This window comes from Ixodes scapularis, unplaced genomic scaffold, assembly GCF_016920785.2.
Source record: "Ixodes scapularis isolate PalLabHiFi unplaced genomic scaffold, ASM1692078v2 PGA_scaffold2__306_contigs__length_199485367, whole genome shotgun sequence".
In the NCBI taxonomy this organism is placed as follows: Eukaryota; Metazoa; Arthropoda; class Arachnida; order Ixodida; family Ixodidae; genus Ixodes; species Ixodes scapularis.
The window spans coordinates 17,411,516-17,436,717 of NW_024609857.1; the positions used below are offsets into that span (position 1 = coordinate 17,411,516).

At 43.3% G+C, this 25,202-nt stretch overlaps 3 protein-coding genes across 3 annotated transcripts in view; 2 read left to right on the forward strand and 1 right to left on the reverse strand.

Annotated features, from left to right (window-relative positions):
* The window catches only part of LOC8043756 (nucleolar pre-ribosomal-associated protein 1), a 65,092-nt gene extending 48,705 nt beyond the window's left edge, over nt 1-16,387 (forward strand). Inside the window, exons 21-35 of the mRNA XM_040218905.3 lie at nt 838-1,179; nt 1,577-1,812; nt 2,880-2,968; nt 3,878-4,059; nt 4,192-4,302; nt 4,967-5,030; nt 6,857-7,019; nt 7,138-7,222; nt 8,313-8,585; nt 9,119-9,225; nt 11,946-12,089; nt 12,348-12,454; nt 12,879-13,190; nt 14,774-15,387; nt 16,239-16,387. Coding sequence (XP_040074839.2) covers nt 838-1,179; nt 1,577-1,812; nt 2,880-2,968; nt 3,878-4,059; nt 4,192-4,302; nt 4,967-5,030; nt 6,857-7,019; nt 7,138-7,222; nt 8,313-8,585; nt 9,119-9,225; nt 11,946-12,089; nt 12,348-12,454; nt 12,879-13,190; nt 14,774-15,387; nt 16,239-16,321 — 2,912 coding nt within the window. The 3' untranslated portion in view covers nt 16,322-16,387. The remainder of the gene's footprint in view (nt 1-837; nt 1,180-1,576; nt 1,813-2,879; nt 2,969-3,877; nt 4,060-4,191; nt 4,303-4,966; nt 5,031-6,856; nt 7,020-7,137; nt 7,223-8,312; nt 8,586-9,118; nt 9,226-11,945; nt 12,090-12,347; nt 12,455-12,878; nt 13,191-14,773; nt 15,388-16,238) is intronic.
* Nucleotides 16,388-18,922: 2,535 nt separating this feature from the next.
* LOC120846981 (probable 28S ribosomal protein S25, mitochondrial) lies at nt 18,923-19,738 on the reverse strand. The gene has a single exon (XM_040218906.3). It carries the CDS (start codon nt 19,585-19,587, stop codon nt 19,069-19,071), a length of 519 nt encoding a protein of 172 aa, XP_040074840.2. The 5' UTR covers nt 19,588-19,738; the 3' UTR covers nt 18,923-19,068.
* A 265-nt stretch (nt 19,739-20,003) lies between these two features.
* LOC8043753 (cation-independent mannose-6-phosphate receptor) overlaps nt 20,004-25,202 on the forward strand; it is a 57,156-nt gene continuing 51,957 nt past the window's right edge. Inside the window, exon 1 of the mRNA XM_040218907.3 lies at nt 20,004-20,243. Coding sequence (XP_040074841.2) covers nt 20,125-20,243 — 119 coding nt within the window. The 5' untranslated portion in view covers nt 20,004-20,124. The remainder of the gene's footprint in view (nt 20,244-25,202) is intronic.

Below are 25,202 nucleotides of genomic sequence, written 5' to 3' on the forward strand. Positions count from 1 at the left end.
CGTTTACTTTGTTTTCCCAGTTTGCTGTTTGCTTTGGAGGAGAAGGGCGAGGGAACGCAAGGGTCTTCTTGCGCCTTCATGTAGGCTTACTTGATTTCGGCACTTCAGCTTTCGTAATAAGCGTGGTCGGCCCGTTGATACACTTAGAATGATTCGGTTAAAAATGCATGCATTTCGGTCGGGACCACGCTAAACTTCGATCAAAGCAATAATTCGGAAAAAAAGATTTCGTTACAACGAGGGATTACTGTATCTAACATTGGGGTGTGGAGTTTTTCTTCTCTTTTCATTTTATTTCATGCAGCTTGTTTTTCAACATGGTGATTACCATGTGAGCCTATTTGTGCTCTCTCTCTCTCACTTTCTCATAATCACAACTTTTTAAGTGATGCCTTATGCCATTTTTAGCACATATTATAATGTAATCTCACTTGTAAATGTCATTTATCAAGGTAGAAAGCAGACAGGGTCAGTGCTTTTTTTTTTCTAGGGTTCACAAACTGGGTTCCTAGGAATTGGGGAGTTTCCCCGAGTATATTCCCATGGGTTCCAGAGCATCCTCATTCTCAAGCAAAGTGTCTTTACAGTTTAGGCACTGTTCTACCGGATCCGAACAATTGATTGATGCGTAACTATGAGCTAAATGCACCCTAGTATGTGCCTTATTGTCAATGTTTGTAGAGCTCTGCACTGCTTTATTGCTTTATTATATCAATGCCGAAACCATCAAGGGTTCCTCGGCTCTCGGGCAAGCCAGATAGGGGCTCCTCGAGATTGAAGAGTTTGAGAATCTCTGCTTTAGTGCATGAATCCTTTTCTTGCATGTTCCCTCTGAAGATGACCTGAAGCAGCTGCTGGGTGACAAGGAATCCCCAGCTCACCTCGACATGCTCACCTTCTTGATGAGACACAGCGTCCTTCATCGGCAACATCTGCAGCAGCTGGTGCAGTCCCAAAGGCCTGTGACTTCCCACTTGCCTGCAGCCAGTGTCGCCAGCTTCTTGCGTGCTCTTATTACGGGCCTCACCCAAGAAGAGAAATCTCAGAAACTTGGACTCTGGCTTGCAAAAGCATTCATGATGCTTCTCAAACAATGTCTGCCAGAGGAAGAACTTTCTTCAGACGTTGTAACGGATGTCCGCTGCACCTTGGCATCGCTGATAAAGCTGAGATTCCTTTGTGAGTTTTGATTCATCATCTTAGCTCCATTTAGTCATGGGGTAGGGTTTTTTCAAATCCTATTGCAATGGGGGTCTGCTGATTTCTGGTCGAATATTTTATTCAGTCACAAGAATGCTTCTTGATAGAATGTCTAATCAACTTTATTATTGAAGTTGATCAAACACACAAGTTGATTTTTATTTAACTTTTTTTTTGTGTGAAAGAAAATGCTGCTTTCATTTTTATGTTTTTGAATTAGGGATATTGCTTCTGATATAGTACTTACCTTATCGACTAAGAGTTTTGGCACATTGAACAATGAGTCACTCTAATGGACATGTAGTTTCTTACTCCACATAGTGGTGCAGGCTTCCGTACATCCACTCTACATAATCACCACTTCTCTGGTTTACAGGCAAAGACAACATATTGATGGTTTTGGAGCTGCTGAACGACACACCAGCAAAGCACTTGGAGTTGGCACTGCTTAACACACTGTGCAGCAGTGTGTCTCAGAGACTTGAGGACACTGCTGTTCAGGATGCCTGCCTACACAGGCTTCTTCAGTGCCTTGCATCTGCCTTAGAAACAGAAACGGAAGTGTCTCAACCAGTGCTGGAAGCGGTTCAAGATTCTCTGGCTGTTGTCAAGGTAACTGACTTTGCTGCATTCTCTAGGCACAGAGGTAACTATATTGACAAACACGCTGTAAGTCTCAAATGAACAACAGATAGACAACATGGTGTTGTGTGTGTGTGTGTGTGTGTGTGTGTGTGTGTGTGTGTGTGTGTGTGTGTGTGTGTGTGTGTGTGTGTGTGTGTGTGTGTGTGTGTGTGTGTGTGTGTGTGTGTGTGTGTGTGTGTGTGTGTGTGTGTGTGTGTGTGTGTGTGTGTGTGTGTGTGTGTGTGTGTGTGTGTGTGTGTGTGTGTGTGTGTGTGTGTGTGTGTGTGTGTGTGTGTGTGTGTGTGTGTGTGTGTGTGTGTGTGTGTGTGTGTGTGTGTGTGTGTGTGTGTGTGTGTGTGTGTGTGTGTGTGTGTGTGTGTGTGTGTGTGTGTGTGTGTGTGTGTGTGTGTGTGTGTGTGTGTGTGTGTGTGTGTGTGTGTGTGTGTGTGTGTGTGTGTGTGTGTGTGTGTGTGTGTGTGTGTGTGTGTGTGTGTGTGTGTGTGTGTGTGTGTGTGTGTGTGTGTGTGTGTGTGTGTGTGTGTGTGTGTGTGTGTGTGTGTGTGTGTGTGTGTGTCACCGTCACCCCATAGACATACATTCTTCAGCTTCCTGATTACATTGCTTATTGCAACTAACTTCCATCTTTTTTTTGTTTGTTGAAGTTACGAAACACCAAACATTATAATCTGCAGTTTGATTTGTAGAATTAATAGATTTTAGACCTGCCTCAAAAACTTATATACAGTAGAATCTTAATAATTTAAACCCGAGAGGGACCAAAACTTCTTTTGAATAATGCGAAGTTTGAATAACTGGTAGTTTCTTCCCTAGAAACACATAGGACGGGACCCGCATGTTAGTTTGAATAATCTGTGAGTTTGGATTAAGAGTTTGAATTAATGAGGTTTCACTGTATCTGAAGTTTGCTACAGTGAAGAGGCCAGCATCACTTTAATCATGTCATTGTTTGGCACGAATGGTCAAGAAGTAGATGAAATACAAGTGGTTGACTGTTTTAATGAGAAGGGTTAATGACCACTGTTTTTTTTTGCTAGGTCCTAAACCAAGGTTTATTTGCTCGTGTGGTGCGTCAAGATGGCCTTTGGCCGCAGTTTGTCAAGAGCTGCTTGAGGTCTGGATTTCAGTAAGTGTGGCCTTTTTGTCTTTTTTCGGTGTATGCACCAACTTAAATGAAATGCCATCTTGAAATATGTGCTGGCTTTGAGACAAGTGAGTTGGTTTCCTTATCGCCCAGGCAAAAAATGCTAAGTCACTGGGCTGTGGACGCATGAGCTGCATCTGATGTGTCGCAGACGAGAGCTACTGCGCGTCCACGCACGAATGCTTTCCACAGCCCAGCAGACAAAGATGGCAGCTAGCCTGAGGTGGTTATTGATATGCTAGTCTAACTTACATAAGATGACTCGGTTTTTGTAGCAAATGATTGGACTTGGCTGACACTTTTGCAAGGTCTTACCTACCATAGAATACCGTGCATTTGCCCATTCCGTACTAAGCGCCCACCCCCAACATTTGAAGTATCTGAAAAAATATGCACAGTACATATATATGTAAAAATGACTTCACATGCGCCCATCCCCTATTTTGTCGCGATTATCTTCAAATTTCAAGTGGGCACTTGCTCGGTATTTTACGATAGGTTGTAAAATCTACTACAATTCTGTGCTAGGCTAAAGCATAGGAATGTGACGCTACTTTGAACAAGATTTGATGAAAGTTTGACTGCCGTTCAGTTTGGCTTTAGTTGAGGACTTGATTGCTGTAATGGTGAGTAAATTGCAGTTTGTTGAGTTTGGCATATTTCTGTGACATGAAAAATAGACAAGTAATGAATTAGACAGATTTTTTGATGCAAGTATAATTTTTAGTCAAAAATTATTGGCAGCCTTTTGGCCAGGAAAGAGATGAAAATGTGTTAGCTTTATTATATACTTTTAAGATTTTATGTTACTTCCACTTTGGTGATATTTTCACAGCATCTGTCCAAGATTGAAAGCCTATTAATGTGATGTTTCTCACCCATTTATTTTAGGTCATCCACCTTCGGAAGGGTCTCATTCGAGCTTCTCTCGGAAATTTGTCGTAAAGTCTATGAAACCGAAAACGTTGGTGACATCAACCCAGCGGTGTGCAGGGTCCACATGATGATGTTTGGCCATTCAAAGTTCTTGTCCCTGATGCTTGATACCAGTGTCGAGACCCAGCCAACCAAAAGTGAGTGAACTGCCTCATACTTCAGTTCTTTGCACAGTGCTACCTAGGAAAGTTGCTCAAGCCTTCTTGAAACCCCTGAGCATAGCATCGTCATTGTTTGTGCTTTCTCTCTGTGTGCGATGGCTTTTCCAGACAAGATGCTCGAGCTGATGGTGACGTTGGTAGAGTGTGACCAATCCGTCTGCAAGGCAGAGCACATTCCCGTCTTTCTAAGTGCATACGGTGGAACCCTTTCGATGATTGGTAAGGGCTTAATCTTCTCTTTGTTTCTATTCCGGTTCTCATCTCTGCATATCTTCTACCTTTCTTTTTGTAAACAAGGTGCTATCTCAATACTTTCTACAGGTTACTGTTATTTTGTTGCCTTTTTTCGAAATTGTGTGCTCATTTTCAAAGTTGGTCTTGAAAAGCAACTGATAATTTGTGGCGATTGTTTTGGACATGTAATTTTTTTAACATTTGTTTGACCCTTGCCTTTCTTGTACTGACATGAACCGACAGATCATCATAAATTAAATATTTTACTTTGGAGTGTGATAATTTTGGCAGTATAAATGCTTATGATGACGTAATGTTCTAAAGGTTCTACATGTTGGTACTAAATATCGTTATATAATATAGGCTCAAGTACATAGTTAACAGGACAACCACTACTGGACGTTTGTGTAACTCGAGATAATGTTTCTTCACCGAAACAGTGTGACAGCATGTCCTCTTTTCGGGAAAAAATTTTCTTTTGATAAGTGAGGACGAATTTTGTGGGTAGTCAGTTTTTGCATGTGTGAAAAATCTGGCATAATCTTGTTAGATTTTTGGGGGCCGTCTCTTCGGTTACTCCGGTGGAAACGTGAACATGAGAGTCTTGTCATAGAAGTACTAATTATTGTCCTTTCTTACTTTATTCCAGATCAAAGGCTTCTCTATCTGATGTTTCTTTATGAAAGAAGTGGAGTCGACATGTGCAGCTTCAGGTGAGGATTGGTTTGGTATTATATATGTAGGGGGGGGGGGGGGGGGGGGAATTCTTCGTTTTCGGGTTTTATATTTTTTTTAACTCTGGGGGTAAAAATCGGGTGCTATTTATTCAAGCTGATAATCAGAGAGAAATCAGGTTTTTTGTGGAACCATTCTGAAATTTGGGTTTTTTGGGTTAAATTTACAAAAGTATAATTAATATATTCTTTTTTTTTTTTTTTTTTATTTGGAGGGTAAAAATTAGGGCTATGTTTCAAGCCGGTAATTGGGCGAAAATCGGGGTTTTCTAGCAAATACTCAGAAATTCTGCATTTGTTTGAAAATGAATAACATAAGTGCTATTGACAGTAAAGAGCATTGATCACTTCTAGAACATGAAGCATTTCATTCACAAAAGCTGGCCATAGATTTTTTACAGATCCTTGTTAGCATACAACATCATCTGCATGCGCAACATTTCGGTCTACATCTCAGACCTGTTCGGTCTTTGAACATACCTCAGCAGAGGAAGTTCTTTTGATATCACAGCTGCCATTAGCTAGGCACAATACTGTCAGTACAGCATTTGCTAGCCTGGGATAATGTGCAATAGAGTCATGCCAAAGCTCAATGAGTTCAACAGCTCTGTTAGTACTGGTTAAGCTCGTCAGCAAGTACTGGTTAAACTCGTCACGAAGCGAATCTACGTCATCAGTCACAGAAATGAAAAGAGGTCAGTAGTCATCAAATGACTGACTCAGCGGTCACTTCTGGAATGGATCCAGTACGGCTCCCAATTTCCATAACATCAGTTGGTTTTCGTCTTTGTCCGAGACATTCTGTTTAACAGTGCGGTACCATTTTGTGGCGATTTTCATGCAAAACTCTTCAGAACTTGTTTTCACTAATGTGACGCTGCTCTTGGGTAACATAGACAAAACAGCTCTTGCCTGATCGCTTTTACCTATCATTGTGGAAAGTTCACTGGCAGTCTGCTGCAGCTTGACATTTACGAGAGGATAAAAGCTGGGCATCAGAAGTTTTCTGCTTTCAAGCGTTTTCTGAGCATCTAAAAGTGAAAAACAATGCGAAAGGGACAAGGACAAAAAGGAGGGACTACACAGAACAAGCGTTGACTAATAGCTAATTTTTTATTGAAATGGGTTCATGGCACTATGTTCGCTCAGGCATGGGGCGCACCGTGGATTTGGCACTTTTTTTCTTCTTCGTTTCACACTCCACGTGCTTACCAAGATCTAGAAAATGAATCTCACTGTTCGTTAGAGTAGGTGACGGTTGGCTCACTCAAGACGGTCTATTTTTTTTTTTATGTAATAGGTTTCCTTTATTTCTCTACACGTTTGTTCTTGGTGTTGAGACATACGGTTGTGTTGGAGAACTGCTGTTCGCTCCCGCAATCTCGACCATAGAGTTATTAGTTATTACAATTAACGCTAGAGGCTCAGCGGGTGCTAGTGTCTATGGGAATTCCGGTTTCAAATTGAAGCAGACAGCAACCAGTCTACTTTTCTAGTCTTCCTGGGTATTCCTATGGGAAAATGTATGTGATATTTTTCTCTTTGCCAGAATAATAGAAATCAGCGTCGTTTCTTTACTCGTGACGGGTACTATGTAGCTTTATTTACATTATACCCGCAAAGAGTCGCATGCGGTTCGCGAGCCGCGGTTTGGCCACTCTGATAAAAATGAATTGTAACTTATAAAAAAATACTTTTTTTCCAGTTTTTGTTTTTCAAGTTTAAGAAATGTTTTGTATTAAATGTTTAAACTTTCATTTAAGCGTTGACTTGATTCACCTTAACATAGCATGTCCTGTTTCCAGGCCATTCATGTGGGGACCTTCAGCGGTGTCCTTCTACTCTATCCACAAGAAGGTGTCGGTGAGCTTACTCAAGCAGCCAAAGACAGAAGAAATTCTCAGCCTGCTGGAAGAAGAAAAGATGATGGCATCTGTCCTCCGCTTCCCCCTGACCTTAGACCTGCAGGTGTGATCAATGATTCTATCTACTATAATAATTTCCGTGCCAATATGTTTTTTTTTTGTTTTTTTTCCTGCCAGGCATTATTTTGTGAACACATTAATGTATTTTTTGGGCTTGGTAGGTTTCGCCATTGGAGGCTGTTGCTGATGAAAGTCTCTATGATCCGAGGTTTTTGCTGCCCCTTCTCTACACACTGCTTTCTCCTGGTGAGTAACTTCTTACCTTGTGTTTATTATCTCGGGTTCTTTTCACTGAACTCGCACAAGTATTTAGAAGTCGTGCATGTGGGTTGAGTGGTGTGGATGTAGGAGTATACCATCCCGTTTGTAAAGTGGTTGGCTGGCCTACCCTGCCTATTTTGCCATGTTGCTTTGGCCCGTCTGACAGCTCAGAGTTTGAGCTTTTTCTGCTCCCGCCATAACAACATAAAAGCTGCCAAGTATATGGGTTTAATAGACACTGATGAGTTTATTCCATCAGAGTTCAGAGTACTGATATTTTGCTCTGGGAAGGCTGCTTCTCTTTTGTCCTTCAACTACAGTTCACAGCTAAGTCAGATTTTAGTGGAGTGTTTCCCAGTATGATTGGGGGCATACTGCACATAAAGGCTGCAAGTTTGAAGTTAAACCCTTCTAAGTACACATATAGAAGAACATCTTTCATATCTGCCAGCTTCATATAACTTTCATTAGCTCTTAAATGTAATTCTGATGAGATAAAGTCGAAGAAAGGGTAAAAACACTGGCAATTGTGTAAGCACACCGTCCTTAGGATTGGACAGGGATATGAAGCGTCTTTTGTATATCTAAGGTCTTGTTTTGTGGTTTTTTTCAAGAATAGTAAAGGTTGAGTTGCCTGTTATCGCTTGTGGCAGGTCAGCCCCCAAATGAGGTCGTCAGGGTGGTGGTTGTGGTGAAAGGAGGAGGGGCACCATGAATCATTTTGGATCTGTCTGAGTGTGTGGCTTTCGGTGACCTTGTGGAGAGAAGTGTTTTTTCTTTGGCGGAGAGGGTCTTGCCGTACATATAAGAGCGTTCGTTGTCCAAACAAACTAGAAGCTCTGTTTGAGACTTTGTTGTCTGTCTGTTTTTTTTTATCATTCCATGTCTCCGGTTACTATGGAAGAGATAAGGTCTCAAATGCTTTGAGAACATTGAAGTTGTGTTTGGGTGTTCCTCCATGCTGGCAGGTGGTTTCAAAATTTCCAAGGAAGCTTTCCTTTCCGTTGGGTCCCGGGTGTATTGTGCAGTTAAATTTGGTCAGAACCTTTTGCAGAATGTTTTTCTCTCCCGACAGGCTCGCTGGTGAACTGCCACAAGCTGGTGGAAATGCGCTGCCTGGCGTTCCTGCTGGCTTCGCTGAGCAGCGAAGTGTTCCAAATGAGGTGCCTGGGCTGCAACGTGCTCACGCTGTTTCACCACCAGCTGCAGGGATCGCGCTTGAGCATCAGCGAGTTTTGGCTTTGCGTGCTGGAGAGCTTGCGCAACGCGGTCACCGTCACGTGCGTCCGCATGCCGTGCCTCGTGACTGGCTACTTGGGTTCAGCTGCTGACGTGGTTGGTTCCCCAGGTGCGTCCCCAAGCGCCAGGAATCCCTAGAGCGAGCCATAAATAGGGACGAAACTTGTGTAATCAAGGAATGAACTTTGCTGTCGGAATGTTTATTTCATTTTGTTTTCTGGGCTATTTTATAAGGGCATTACATAAGGAGGGGGCTGGCAAATGTGGCAAAGTGCAATAAAAAGAAACAACAAAAGCATAGTAAAAACAAACAATATGAGTCTTAACTCCTGCAAGTAAAACCAAAAAAAGCACCAAAATGCAATGCAAAAGAAGTGGGAATTTATTCTTTTTTTTTTTTAAATAGTGTACATTTGTAGTGGTTAGCGGGCAACCGAATATAGGTAATGTATGGTTGTTGTATTTGGAGATTATCTAGAAGATGTAGAAGTGTCAACTTATTAAGTATTTTCTTTTTTTTTTTTGCTATAAGAAAGGATGCTATGGTAGTTAACATCCGTTTCTGTGTGAAGTGAACTTGTGAAAATATATCTTTAAAAAGTGGCAGTACTGAGATTTTTTTATGTGTGGCTTCTGTTTCAGAGAATGACATGTTCAATCCTGTCCTGAAATACTTGCTTGCCAAGCCTGTGCTGGACATAGGAAATATGCCTGATTTTTACAAGATGTTCTACAACCCAACTGTTGAGGTGCAATTCATTTCTACAGACCTGCTTGACATTGAAGTTATAAAGAAATGTTGCATGGCTAGGTTCCATCGATTACAGCCTTTATAACAAAGTTTGTGGGACTGCCAACGTTTTTCGTTGTACAGGTAACTTCGTTGTAGTAGCTGAGTGAAAAAAATCAATCGCACAAAGCCGAATTGGTGTTATCGCATATTGACATACCTGCACAACATTCAAGGCATTTTACGAAAACATATACAGTTGCCGACCAATTTTTCGGACTCGGAGGGGACCCCGAAATTGTCAGAATAATCAAGCGGTCCGAAAAATCGGTTTCAGCAAAAATATCTAAGTTCCGCGCATATTCCGCTGCGTATTGGCCACTTTCCACTTGCTTCGTGTCAATTTTAAGTTCTCGTGCAACTTCCGCTTTATATTGTTCACTTTTCACTTGTTTGTTGATCTGTTTGATCATGGTGCTGCGCTTTGTCGGCACCTTCGCTGGCGCAAACTGCAAAGTTGAAGTTGGCGCGATTTGGCACTATTTGGAGACAACGTTTAGTCCACCAAAACTTTCGCTTTCAAAAGCCACAAGAACAGCAGACGGCCGTTCTTCTCGCGGTCACACTCGAAAAACACGACCTCAAGAAGAACTAGAAGAACCATAAGAATGGGCAGACGGTGGCCATGTTGACTAGAGTGGAACCAGAAGACCCGACTATAGCCTCAACTCAGCTTGTTTATTTGGTAGGATTTGGTATCAAGGCTACAGGGCAAAATCAAAGCAACCAAATTGGCGTTCACTAAGCTTGCGGCGCTATCGCGGTAGGCTGTTTTGTGCCTTTAAACTGAGAAAATTACACAAATTATGTCGGAAATATTGAGCAATAGGCTTAATGGTTTCTGAAATTTCATTTAATGTTATACATTAACTCTCTGAGGTGAGTGACAGTTAGCGAAAACGTCCGAATAATCAGACGTGTCTGAAAAATTGGCGTCCCAAAAATCGGTCGGCGACTGTAGTGCCAAATATAGTATGAGCGACATCAGAAACAAGATTTTGTACGTTGACAATTGACTTATCAAAAAAGGGAACGTTGTCCAAGTCTGCTAGCTCATTGCAGTTCAGAGCACGTGGGGCGAAAGCCAGCATCGCAGAGTCCAAGCATCTTTAGCTCAACTACCACTTTCTTTTCTTTTTTTACATGAAAGTTGTATTACCGGCGTTTGTGTACTCATAAGTGGTTGACGCAATTCGAAGACACCAGGCCATGCTAGTGGTCAAACCGCCAGTACCTCCACTGGCAGAATTTGTCATCTACAGCCGAGACACGAGGCGCTCATTGCTGCAGACTAATTTCCCGCTGTCCAAACTTCCACACAACAAACTTAACTGACTTATCAAAATATGAATCGCAATAATCACTAGACCACCAACACCGACCCCCGATCACATAGCAAATGAGAGGCGTTCGCCGACTGTGTAAATTTGGCCTTTTTTAAATCAGACGGTTGGCTTGCACTGCCATGTGTCATTTGGAGGAGTCTCTTGAAGCAGCCGCGTTGCTCTTGTAGGAGCAGTTGCAGCAGCCGCGACAGCACTACCATAGCAGCATGGCAGAATCTACCACGGTTTCGGCATGTCGCAGCTGTAGCGTGCAGCGCGGCGAGAAGCGAGGATGGGGAGAGGTGCACAACCGAGCGGACTGCGCCCTTTTTCACATCTGTCTGACACGGGGAGGGGAGCGCGATTTTCTGTGCAGCTCTGCTGATTTCTCTTAGGTTTTGGTGTCACGGGTGGAGTCAGAGGTCACATTTCCTCGACTGTATATTATCGCTCCTACGTGGAACATTTGGAGCTCGGATTGAGCAAGGTTCGGAATCTTGGATCCCGAAGGAGATCTGCGTGTCGGTCGATCAAAGGCCAAGACAGCTTAAAGAAGTTGCGACTGCCCACGAAAATGCCTTTTTTATATACTACTCTAGTATACATATCCTCTCAATTGCGTGGGCCCTTCTAATGTGCTGACGTACATGTAAAATAAGAAAACAAGTGCGCGCATTGCCCGAACGGAGCGTTGAAAAGAAAACTAATCTTGGAGCTGAGTGGCACGTACTCAGTCAATGGCGTGAGCGAAACGAAAGCAAACAAAAGTATGCCCGAGCGCGCGCGGCAGAGGTGGTGCCACATGCACCGAGCCGCCTCCATTGTGCCGCGCGTTCTCGGTTTAAATAATTTGGCAGTGTGCAACCTTGTGACTAGATGGCGCTATCTGACTGCATTGCTGTGCACAAGCTTTCTAAGCAGCAATGTAGCCATGTAACGTCATCTAAGCACAAGGTTGCGCATTAACAAATTATTTGGACTAGACAACACTTGGCATGACAACGGCAAAGGGGCGCGGCGGCGGTGCCGACCATCACCGCTGCCGTAGTATTTCTATTTTCTACGCGCGTAACTTGAGGGCTACAATTTAAGCAAAATTGATTGCTTTTAAGTTTTAAGCTATAACAATAGTACTTCCGGTAATTTTTTCTTTGTGGGGCCATGTAATTGCTTCGTTAAACAGATATATTTGTTAAACAGGAATTCGCTGTAGTGGTCAGAGAAACACATTGAACAGATAGGAAATTGGCCGGGACTTAATTTTACTTTGTTAAATGGGCGTTTTCATAGTAGAGGCGTTCGTTATAAGAACATTTGACTGTACATATGACTGTAAACATGACTTGCTGTGTAGCACAACTTCCGGCGGTCTTGGTTCCTGGAAGTGATGGCCAACTATATGCGGTGCAGCCTGGACTTTCATATCTGCAAGAAACGCTACATCTTCAGCATTCTGCTCTCCTACTTCATGTCACCGTTGTGCCACAAGCGGTCAAAAGTGAGTGCCTACTCTCTATGATGAACAACGGGGCACAACAAAACAAGGACAGAGTGGGAGAACAGACACAACACATAGCAGAGCACAAAGAGAGAGAGCAAAGGAACACAAGACTGTGCTTCTGCTCTGTCTTTGTGTGCTGTTTTCACCACGTTTAGTGTTTACCAATTAAACCCATCGTACCAACTTAGTACTATGCATGTTTTATTAAACAGAACTGTCTATGATATAGTGGCTTGTTACTTCCATTTTCTAAAGGTGCTAGTACTCAGAGTCCTGACTGCAGCTGTGAAGATTCCGAAGGCTGCACGGATACTGTGTCGGGAGCATGGGCTGCTTGCATGGATATCTGCGGCTCTCTCGAGGTAAAGTATGCCATCATTGTGTAACAGCCCTAAAATCATAGTTCATGCAACCTGTAACAGGCATCAAATCCTTCTTGTGAGCTGTCTACCAGTTTATAGAGAAATAGCATTCTTTAATTCTCTTTATAAAAAAAAAAAAGATGCCACAGATAAAGTGTTTGAGCATTATTTTATAAGTCTTGCATACCTAATGCTTGTGGGTGCCAAAGAGGCCTAAGAGGTCTCAAAAGGTCATGTCGTGAAACAGTGGACTTTAAATAACTGCACGTTGGACTGGAATAATGATGTAGGAATTTTATTTTATACTGTACCATACTCATTTTCTCTATACTACCAACACACAAAAAAAATTACCTTGATTGCAAGTGTTAAAACTCATGGATTTGCAGTGCACTAAGCAAAGCTTTGATTATCACTGCTTCAGAAATGCCGATGACGAAAGTGTTGCGAAATTGCTGCTTGATGTGCTACACCACCTCTGGGAGTCCAGTGCGATCAGGACGTTCAGACTGGCAGACGTGAAAGCCGCAAGGGTGAAGGCAACTGCAGAAATGCGAGCTTCGAGCCAGACACGCAAGACCGTGGATGAAAGCGACGACGACATCAGCGACGAAGAGGACGGTGGAAGTTTGCAAGAGACGAGAGACGCACATTCAGAAGTCACTTCAAAGAGATTTTACCAGCACTTTCCGTTTGAGTACCTTTTGACGCTCTTCAGTGTCCGGAAGCACGTCAGGTAATTCATGTAAATTTACATATCTTGTTTTGGCTGCTGTGTGTGATCCATACTCATTTCAATTACATCATTTTGTTTCTTAGAAGCCACTGCTAAAGTATTTGTACTTGCCAATATTGTCTCCTGGTGGTGTACCGGGGTTTGGGAGGGTGTTCTTTAAAGAACACTCCGACACTCTGTCTTCTGACCAAATGTCTTGAATGGCTGCATACTCACTTTTAAGTTTTGTCTTATTACAGGCAGTTTATTGCAAATATTACTTATAATTATAAGCCATCCCATTGCATTATGCTGTTTAGAAGTGTGAGCATCACAGTTTTTGTTTTCTTTGTTGTGTATTTCATGCAGCAGCCAGTTACATGTGAGATATTACCATATTTATTCGAAAATAGGTTGACCTTTTCATGAGCAGACCTTTGTGTCTACCTTTCCGCAGAACCCACGGACACCAATCATAAGGACTTATAAAAAGAGCCGGCGAATAGCAGCGCAGAGATAATGTTTAAAATAAAAAGAAAGAAAATGTGATCCACACAGATCTATTTTCTGCGTTCTGACGTTATCGATGCCTTGTCATTCGCCGAACCTCTTCCGTAAATCGCAATAATTGTCTCTTCTTGAGCGTTGCAGAGAAATACACACGCAGGCATTGTTAATAAAAAGGTCGACCTATTAATGCGAAATCATTAACTGTCCCATGGAGCGAGCCGACGTCATCAGCCGCACCAAACGCACGGGCGGATCCAAGGGGGGGGGGGGGGGGGGGGGGGGGGAGAGGAGAGGAGAGGAGAGGAGAGGAGAGGAGAGGAGAGAGGGAGGGGGCGACAAGGGCAGCCGCGCCCCCCCCCCCCAAACAAAGTCGATCCCCCCTCCTCTCCCCCCCCCAAGAAACGGAGCTCTGGATCCGCCCCTGGCCAAACGTCATCAGCCGCGCCAAACGGCAGATAAATTCCCGAAGCTGCGATCTGAGGCATCCCAGCTTTGAAACCATGCAGAAAACCACGCAAGACGGCAGTGATATGAAGCCGCCGCATGTCAGTTTCATTTAGCACCTCCCCATGGCACTGTGTGTCCTTGAGGCAGCAGCTCCACCGCTCCACGTCCAAGATCAGCGTGGCGAGGAGAGCATGCGGAATAAGGGAGCAGAGGAATGGCCTGCATGCTTTCGCATTTGCTACTCATAAGAAGTGCTTGGGTGTACCAGCCTTTTTTCGAGTAAGCGCGGTAATATACTTTCATATACCATATTTTGCAGAAAGTTGTTATCACTAATTTGGAACACTCTTTCGAATAAGCCTTTTTTTATTGACATTGTTCCGCCAGCCCCTGCCGTATTTATCCAATTCTAGCGCACCCCGGACTCTAACCTGCACCCAGTTTCTATTCCAAGCTATAATAATTCTAACATGCTCCCGATTTCGGTTTCATAGCTAATGTCCATGCGTGCACGCAGCGGTTTTTAGGTAATATCTGTTTTCCAAAAAAAGTGCACGTTAAATTAGGGCATGTATGGTACTTGAATTCTATGCGTAACGAAAGCTAAAATTGACTCGACTTGAGTCAACACCATTGTACCTCTGCAGAAACTGCATGGACCTGTCGGCATTCAGCCAGTTCGTTGTGGACCTCCGGAACGCCTTGGAATTCGTGTGTACCCAGGAAAGGAACGAAGAGAATGTCGTGGAAAACCTGTGTATCCCCGACGAGAACATAATTTCGGAGCTCGTCGGCCACTGGGGCCACTTTGCGACTCGTAGAGTCGACGACGACAAGGAGTGCGCAGCCGCGGGACAAGCTGTCGCTCAGATCTGCCATCACTGGCCTCCAAACAAGAGCACACAGGCTCCTGCATGGGCCCAAACTTTGGGTTTCGTGCTGAGTCACGGAGAAGACAGCGTCGCCTACAACCTGGCCACGCTGGGTTGGGTGCAGCGATGGATCAGCGGCGCCGAAGGTCACGAGCGCTCCGCGGAACTGGTCGAGACCGGAAAGACGTGGCGTCTGGAGAGGCTACTTGGGAGAGTCTACCGGACGCTGGGGGAGCTCGCGACCGGTGGTGGCGACGAAGAAGCGGCATCGGTGGCTCTGGGCGTCCTCGACACGCTTTTCGGAGCGGCCGTGACTAGTCTGCTGCCCAAGGAGCAGAGGAAACCGTACCGGAAAGAGCTGGCGAATTTACAGGCATCGCAGGCTTCTGGTGCGTAGCCAGTGTCTGGAGTGTTTCATCTTGACATTTCCTATAAGTTGGGCACTATGTTTTAATTGGTGCAAGTGTAGTTAAACATTGTAAAGGCAAGGGGTGACTGAAGGAGTGTTTAAGGGGCAAGATTGCTTCTGGAGCTTTTTATTTTAACTTGTGATCCAATTCAAGTGACATTTACATTGCTTACTTGCCTTTACAATGTGACTACAAATATGTAACTTGGTTTCTGATGTAGCCTAATTAGTTTTGTTAATATTGAAATTTTCATTTGCAAAGAGAGTGGGAAGGATTAGGACAAATTAAAATATTGAAATCAGAAAATAAACATATCGCAGTATGCTGAAAGGGCTGTGGAATCCAACAAGCTATAAACAAAAGCTTTAGGACGATTTACAAGCTTTTTATGACACACTTCTGAATTTTCCAGTTTTTAAATTATTTATAGCAAGAAGTATAAAAAGCATCTGAAAGAGGAATCCCAATGTCATATTTAACATATTTATATCCCTTATTGAATGTCTTGTACATACACCTACTACTAGAGAAAAAGAAAATGAAGATTGAATGTGTGCAGGTGGAGATATGTCTTCCATAAACTAGCATTTTTAAAGATTTTTTTTCGCAGAGTGAAACTAAGTAATTTGGATGATCACTAATGTGCCTATTGTCATGTTTAAATATTTAAATACCTGTTTAAATATGTGATGAATGAAGCTAAAAGCCTTTTTTATCATTCCCCTCTACCTTCGTTACTGATACAGAATACAAAAAAGTTCTGGAGTGTCATTGGCTGATGTATAACTGTGCGAGCACTGTTGAAAATTCATCTCAATTTTTCGTTTCAGGGACTGACAGGGCTTTGGCCTGCACTCTCCTCTTCCACGAACTGCTGCTGAGGACGATCAAGGGTCCTCATACTTGTACATAACATTTCATTTATGGCACTCTAGGTCATATCTTAAATTCAATAAAGTATGGCAAGTAAATTTTAAAACTGTGTTGAGTTTCTGCTGTATTACGTCATTTGTCGGTACATTTCTACAAAACTGAAGGTGCCTAAAGACAGATGTGGGAAGGACACAGCAATGATTGTGTTGCGATGCATCCTTCCTGCGTCTGTGTATTTCGACACTTTCAATTGCGCAGTGAAGCTCCCTGTACAGGGTGTAAACACGTTGAAGGTGCTCTCTGTACAGAGGCTAAAATGTTACTACTCTAAACATATATTTTCTTTTAATTAAGATTTAGAAAATTTTTCATCTGCAGTTTGGTAATTAAATTACTAGTATCATGCCATAAAGTGCACATATAATGTCATTATTGTGGAGAATGTGGTGTTTTCCCTCAAAAGAGTGTTCTCTCGTGCATTTCAGTGCCGTCTACAAAGCGCCAGAAAGGTAGGGGGCCGTGGGCAATCGCGTCCTACGAAGAAAAGTCTGCTGCCTCCTTAAACTTAACACATCATTGACTTAAAATTTGTCGAAGTTCAAGCACTCAAAGTTGGGCGAGTGTGAGCAGCAGTTTAGGGTCCGAAGAGTTCCACTCATGTCATAGTGTAGGACAGGTGGAGCATGATGCGTGCTCCACCGCTGATTTGTTTTTATCAAAAATTGTGAGCACAGCAAGCACAGTGATGTGATTGGTCCAAGTCACTTTGGAGAAGCTCTTGGATAAGTCAATTTTGTAGCAGCAAAAAGAGCTTTTCAAATCTAAGCGCACTCTTCTTTTTCACTCATATCACTGCAAATATTATGTTACTGTTCATGTGTTGGCCTTTCCAGCTAAAAGGCAATGTCTACTTTGCCCCTAACCCTTTAATAGCATCAATTGCACAGCAGGTGTGATTTCTTAAACACAGAACTAGTAGCTGTTTAGTTGCATGTAGAAGCACCAGACAAGCTGTAACAAGACAGCTAATAAAGGACAGCACAAACTGACACGAGTAGTTCTTTCAGGTATGAAATCCCACTGACATAATGTCGGAATATAGTAATTTTAAGCACCTATATGTATGTTTTTTTTTAAGATTTAGAGGAGGAAATAAAATTGCAATTCTTAATTCAGATAAACAATGAAGCATAAAAAAAAACAAGAAAACCTACAGAAGAGAATATATAAATCTTGTGCTAAAAAGTACCCTCGCAAAATCTTGATTTAAAAAAGATTCTGATGGTGAGCATCCATAGTGCTTTTTCAACGTGCATTCCAATCCATCAAGATTCACCAGTCTTATGCGAGCTCGTTCTGAGAATGCGCTATAAATGGCACACTCAAATAGGGCGTCCAGTAAATACCTCCTGTATACTCTGTTTCATACTTGGTATACAATGCTGTCGAAGCTACTGGCATGAGCGCGTGGCTTCATCTACGATTTTGTTTGCGCGAGAACGTGTGCAAATGATCTGAGAGATCAAACCCCATGCTCGCGCCGGCAGCTTTGACAGCGTTGTGCACTAAACATAAAACAGTATAGACAATTGCAAGCATGGTGCCGTGACTGGTGTGTGCAAGCACGTGCATCGTGCGTGTAGCTTTGGCAAGCTTGCATTTGCACGGGGTTGTCCGCTCGAGTAGAGATTCAACGGTGGCCAATTGCACCCCGTGCAATTGTCTATATTCAAGACAAAGATTTGCTCAGAAATTAAGCGTCTCGCTCTGGAGGAGCGCTTTTCCCTCACCATGCGGGTGCGCTGCGGCGAAGCAGGACACATAAAATTGCAATGACTATGGCTGTCGCTTCACTGCAGTATGTTGGTGTGCAGTGAGAAGCGGACTCAACGAAACTAACCCGCCAGAACAACCAATGAACACGAGTATTGCAAAACTTCGGACCACTGTCAGTGTTCGATGCAAAATCAAGTCGAACAGTATGTTGAGGCGATTATCCAAGTTTGGAAAATCCGCGCTAGTATATCGTAGTGATCCGGCCAGGCAGCGAGGCCTGAGCTATTTATTTTCAGTATTATTAAAGTGAAATGAAGTTTTGGTGCAATGTTGGCACAAATTCCTCACATCTTGGTAAAATTTAGCAGAATGCAGCAAGGTAAGCGCTTTGGCATAGTTTGGTGCAAATGGTGCAGGATCTCATCACTGCAAGCATAGAGTTTTGCAGTGGCAACAGTCACTATAAAAAGCAAGAGTTGAGCAGACAAACACAAACAAGTGTGAAGAAGTGTCAAGATATGCGGTATTGAACCTGTGCTTTGGGTGGCTATTGATATCAATGCCCCAAGCATGTTAACTGTTGCACTATCAAAGCAAGCTAGAAATAAGCCCATTAAGTTTTACAATACGGTTTTCTATATAAAAAAAAAAATTACATAATAAATATTTATGGCCAGATATGCTCCCAGTCGGCAAACTTTACACACACAAAAAAAAAGGGCATACTAATTTGAACCTGACTATGCTAAAAACATGCTGTTTTTCAAGTGGGCATGGCACTTGTATGCCCAGCAGGAGTGCCGTTGGGTTGCACCCTAGACCACGACTTTCTCTTGACACTACGAAAAGAAATACTAAGAGGCAATGAGGGCATCCGAATTACTTATTATTCATGCTATTGTGCAGAAGGAAAAAGAAAAAAAAAAGTATGAGCACTGTTGGCTTTTGAAACTACAGAACAATTGTCCAGTTAATGTGTGATGACGGCACCCATCTCTAATTTACGACGCGTCACTCGTTGATATCTCCGAGCCGGTATTTGCCACGCATGTTTTTGGGCAGCGGCACTATCCCAGGGCACGGAACCTGCCCGGGCACTTCACAGATGCAGAACTTGTCGTAGTTTCGACCAAAGTTCGCCGGCGTGTCCCGCTTCTCCCGCAGCAGCGCCTCCTTCTCCAGCTGCTCGTACGTTTTGCCCAGGGTGACCATCATCTGCTTGAGAATTTGGTCCTTGTCTTTGCTGTCCACGTCCATGATGACTTCCTTGCCATCCTCCAGCCAAAACCGCACAAAAGGCGTGGGGGTCATGTTTTTAAAGATGACTACTTGCACGTTGGGGTTCTTGTACTGCACTTGCGGGAGGTACCAGAAAACAAAGTCCTTCATGCCTTCGTGGCGATCCCTCGCTTTTCCAGCAGTGTTGAAGTTGAGGCTCATAATTTTCACTCTGTCCTTGAAGACAAGCCGACCTCTCTCCAAGTACTGAAGTGTCCTCCGAATGGGAGCTGCTCCTCGCATGAAAGGCATGTTGGCTACCTTTTTCGTGGAGTTCGACGTTATGAGATTACACTAATTCAAAGTATGCTCGTTTGTTGTGCTCACCGAAAAGCCGCGCACAGCGTGCATGCCATTCCCCATGCACCCAACCCCAGAAGCCATTAGAATTGGATAGGATTGGCTTCAGATAGACTTCTGGAAAGGCTTCAGTAAACACGGCGTCAAATGAAACGAAGCCGAAGGGCGCAGAAGCAATGGCTAAAAATGAGGGTTGTAAATTATCATGGCATAATTTTAGAATGGTACCAAATAAATAAAATATATTGGCGCGTGAACACATCGCTATTTTAAATGAAACTGCGCAACACATTCGAAATGCGCAGTCGTAAAAGGGCGTAGGTGGCGTTGCCCTCCGCATCCGATTAAAAAGTAAAATGCGAGAGCAAAGTTACTGTCGATTCTGTTTTTCGTTGAGTGAGGTGTGATTCGAGCCCGCACTTTTGAATGTTCCAGGGGTTGTGGCAGCGGTAGTTCGACGTATCGACCGCGGCTCAAGCAAATGTGACAATGGACTTGTACTACCCCGCAGTGGTCGTACTCCTAATAGGCGCGGCGGTAACTACCGCAGCAGCGGACAATGTTTGTGACCAACAAGTTGGCAATCTGAATGGGCCCCTCATATTCAGGTAAATTGTCATTCCACGTTTCAATCTTTCCGCGAGCGTTTGTCCTTGAGCATCGATGTGTTTTTGCCCATTTCGTCTCTGTTAAACGTTCCGAAAGTCGTGTTACTAATGTCTCCGGGCGTTATTAAGCGTCTGTCCCAAGAGAAATCAAAAGGGATGTTCCAGCTCTCGTGACTCATCTGCGACTCCGCAATACAAAGCATGCGCTTTCGCGGAACAACGGAATAGCGTCGTCATTCGATTACACCATGGCACGCGGGTTCTGCTGATTCATTTCACTGCTCATTGCCAAATTTACGTATCGGCGTGAATTTAACGCGTACGGTGCCGACGTTTTGGGGGCTTTACTTTTCCCGTGCCGGTTTCACTCGTTGCTCGTTTTTTGGTCTTCGCGATTTCTTGACTGGAGCGTTTGTTGACTTATCAGCGCACGCGATGGCTGGTTTTGTCACCTGTTGTGACAAGTCGCCGCTCATTGTGAACTCTATGTCCGCCTTCCACCTTTATTGCTTTTTGATGTTCGGTTGATAAGACCGAACATCAAGGCCGTATTGCGTGTCGAACGATGTTACACCCGCATATCGTTGCGCTGTCGAGCACGGAGGTTTCAAGCTCGTTTTTCGAACAGAAAGATTTTTCGTCCTGTGGTGCGTCGCGGATAGATTTTTACGCGGTGAAATTTGGACGTGTCGCAAGGTTTACTGTTCTCGAATGCACTGGCATGCCTCAGGCGCGCGTTGTGCCTATGATTCATCGCGCAGCGCTTGTCACTCTCGCTTTTAGTACGCTCTAATCTTGTTTGTTCGAGAGAGCTAGTGATTGTTTCCCCGAGGCTTTGCTAGTTGAGATAGCAGTGCATGCTTGCAGATAAATATTTGTGAGGACCCAGAAAGGCAAAAGCAGAAGGTCGGAACTGGTGGATTGTTATTTTTTGTTTCTTTTTATGGTTTGTGTTCTTTTCTGCTACTGTAGCACCGACCAGTTAGTTCATATGAACGCACCCTTTCCCAGGCCCAATAAGCCTGGGAATGGTGGCAGAGGTGCAAAACAAACGTTTTAATAATACTAGTTTGAAACAGTCTATGCTGAGGCCAACTTGGGATGAAGCAAGTTCCCTGCTGTCTTAAAGCAGCTGTGGCCTCCTCAGAAATAACCCGCGTAAGGGAAGCTGTATTGATTCAAACATTTTAATGAAAGTTGGTGCCATTTTTCATGCCTGGAATGGCGAATTTTAGAACAGTTATCAAACCAGGAGATATGTATAGGTGTGTGTCGTGAGATAACATCGTGTATCCTAGAGTTTTTATACAGTTAAATTCATGATTCACAGAGCGTTTGAGATCTGAAATCATTTATTAGGAATTTCGTGAGGTGTTGACGCGAGCAATTTCCTCGTATATATCTGCTGCCAAATGTTGTATTGTTCTTGAGAAAGGAGAAGGGGGCAGGTGGGTGCTACCCTTGTGAGGAGCCGATGAAATATGATGACACCTCCATCACATGCTTCTTTCAAGAGTGTACCCTCACCTGTCTGAGTCAGGGAGGCATGTGATGGATTTTTTTTTGATTTGTAGTTTAATATAATTCGGTTTTATTCTGGGCCAGCTGGGAGTTAGATGGGGTCGGCTCTCACATGCTCTATGGTTCAGAGGCAGGTGCAGGCTTGTGCAGGAAATGGGAGCATAGGAGCAACGAGCCTTCCTTATTTGAGGCAAAACTGCAGCTGTAGCTGGTTTGTTGCACGTACGAGTGCAAACATAAATGTTGGCAAATTTAGACTTGGTATAGCAAAAATATTGCTGATCTATCTTGGGCAGCTTCTACACTGGCAGAGCAAGCTTACAGAGTCAAGTGTAATGAGGCAAAGAAAGATGTTGCTTTGTGTTGTTCTCATTAGGTTGAGGTTTTTCTTGGCACCTGGGATGGCATATTTTATATTGTCAAGCAAAGAAAGATTTCATAAATTATTCTTTTGCATCTGGCTTAAAGGAAATTATTTCCTGGAATATATGTTTCTAAGTTTACGCATTATGCGTTAGTAAAAAAGTGGATGCTTGCTTCCTTCCACTCAGTGTTGCTATTGCAACTATTGTGGAGTATTTCATCTAAAGCTTTATAGAACATTCCATTGACCCTATTGCAAGGGCTGCATCTGTTGGGATTGGAACAGATGTGTCTGAATCTTCCTTTTGTCAGGGCATATTTTTTATTACAACAGGCCGACAACAAGATCCGTAGCTCGTACAGGACACCATGTTTATTAGAAGTGCTAAGATAAACTTTAAACATATTACTGCATGTGTACATCTGTGTATGCATTTTTTTTTTCGTGAAAGTAAAAAAGATTTGCCACTAATTACGATTTTACTTTGGAGGTGAACAACCCATTTGATCTGATATAATTCTTTCAAAGCAGTTAACTTTCTTGGAATCTTCACACCACTTTAAAGTGTTTCTGGTCTTTCATTTTCTCTGCTAAATTTAGCGGGGACTCCATATGACTATACAGAAGTTCAGTTCCCCCTCTAGATTTAGTGGGAAAATTGCCGTCACATAAGCTCAGCACCCATTAATTTGAGTGTAGGTCATGTGACCTACACTCAAATTTGGTTTACATGCTATATTTTGTTTGGAAAATTGACATCTGATCAGGCTACAATTATGTCTGTAGTTAATCCATTAAAGGTTAACTTGGGTTGAAAACAAAACCAAAATAAATGACTGGTATTGCTTTAGTGGCACACAATTTGATCACAGCCGAAATATTACGTCAAAGTGAAACCGCATATTCCACTAAAGTTTTAGCGGGTTAGCTTTTAGTTGAGCAACACTGGGTGATGCGTACCACGTCACCCCTGTGTTGTTACATTGCAGTGGTGCTGCGGTTGATTCCACACATTGTACCATTAAAGGGGCCCTCCGGAGCGTTCTGCGATGGTCTATTTATGGCGGTAACTCAATCTACGGGCCCTAAGGATCCTAAAATTCATAAAATTACGGTCATGCGCGGCAGATTTCCCGGCTAAAATTGCTATCAAAGTCCCGGGCACACACCCTTTTCTGAGATGACCTCGAAAAATAAGAGGGGCATCTCTTTACGCATCAGCCAATAGCAAGCGAACGATTCCGGCTTCACTGTGCGTCACCAACGCGGCCGACCGCCGACATGCGGAAGAATCTCTTGAACGAGCTCAGACCGTCGTCAAAGAGCCCGGACTGCGTGCTCGGCAGTCGTCGTTCATGGCACCGCACCGTCGCGCTGCTACTGCAATACGCAGTCGCATTCCGCAGATGACAAGGAAAAGTTTGACTCGTTGACGTAGAGAGATCGCCAAGCTGGCTTCGGAGTCGGGATCCACGGGAAGAAGGAACACGTGTCCTGCCAACGCACGCCTGCACACGCCCCGGGAAGCAGACGACCCGACGACCCGACGCATCACACCCTAGCAACAAGCTTGCGGGGAGAAAACATAGTTCGCTGGTTTTGGAGTGATAATTGCGAACTATGTTTCTCGCACCACAATCAGTTTACATTTTTCTCAAACTCTAATTTACAACAAGCTTAAAAAGTGTTGCGATAATAATGTTCGCTTTCGCCAGGATATGCAGCATTTCCATTGGTCAAGTTTTAGCAATGGGCAGGGAGTGGGGGATTGTCTTCCAAGAGAAAATAGTCCCGATATATTTCTACTGCCATCTGCTTAATAAATGGTTTCATAATCTAAAACTTTGTATACATATTAACTTGCACCTACTACGCAATATAACAACATGAACAGACGATCTCAGAAAGCTCCGGAGGGCCCCTTTAACCACAGCACCCCCGTGACATTGCGTCACGGCTGCACAGCTGATGATCAGTGTTGCCACCCTCTCTAGCAGATAGTGTAGGTTTTGCCGTAGTCGCCCGAAACCAAACCTTTAGCCGTGATATTTGTAAAGCTACACACAATACCGAGACGGGAAAAAAAAATTGTACCTTGTAATTCAGGGACGTTGACTAAGCTGAAAACATTCGTAATCCCAAATTCGAAAAAATTGATCGGAGTTGCTCTTTAATTAAACGACAACATAGTGTTCTGTCCAAATTTTTTGCTTGATGATTCTTTGGCTTAAGTTGGAAACGTTTTCCTCTCTCCTAATATGGAATAACTGCGAAGGCTATGAATGCTTGACTGGTACTTCCGCTGCACGAGCATTTGTGCTGAAGAGGCTCTGTCAAATGTAAGGAGCTCGCACTTGTAGCCTTTTTGGTAACCGTATTATCCCGAGATATAGCCCATCTGAAATCAAGAGCAAATCGGGTGAAAATATGGAATGGGCTAAACTTTCGGTGTGCAATCAAGAAAAGTTCAAAAAATCCTGTTTTTTGGTCATGTGTCCCTTCCATGCTCGTTATCGTGGCGAGGGGAAACAAAGCAAAAGTGAATTTCACAGTCAGCAACGTTTGCTTATATCCCGCTATAGCTAACTAGCCGTAATTTACGCCGAGGTCATCATTGACCCCAACACTAGAATATACATTTTAATAGATTACCCATGCATCAAAAAGAATGCTGGGAATGCAGGCACACTTGCTGTGAAAGCCTTTGCCTTATCTGTATTAAATATTTGAAGTAAACAACCAATTTAGAACATTGATGAATGCATGTGCAAAATGCCATTTGTTTTGGATTTTTACGTCACAGTAGTTATTGCTTCAGAAGGCAGTACGCGCAGTGCTTGTAACTACACTCGCGCACACTCCCTGAGCTTGGGTAATTTAGTGAAAAGTCTATTACTAAGATTTGGGTATCTTTCGGTGTAACAAAATAAAGCAAATCAAGCCAAAAATTAGGGGTGGGGCATCTCATTGGGGATATTATGGTAGTTCATTTTAAAGTAAAACAAGTATATAAAAAAAAAACAAGATCAAGCTTTTGAATTTTTTGACAAGTTTGATTTAAATTATGATCCTCA

Excerpts from the sequence above, each read along its gene's own strand:
- LOC120846981 (XM_040218906.3), bottom strand. The coding sequence starts at position 19,587 with ATGCCTTTCATGCGAGGAGCAGCTCCCATTCGGAGGACACTTCAGTAC.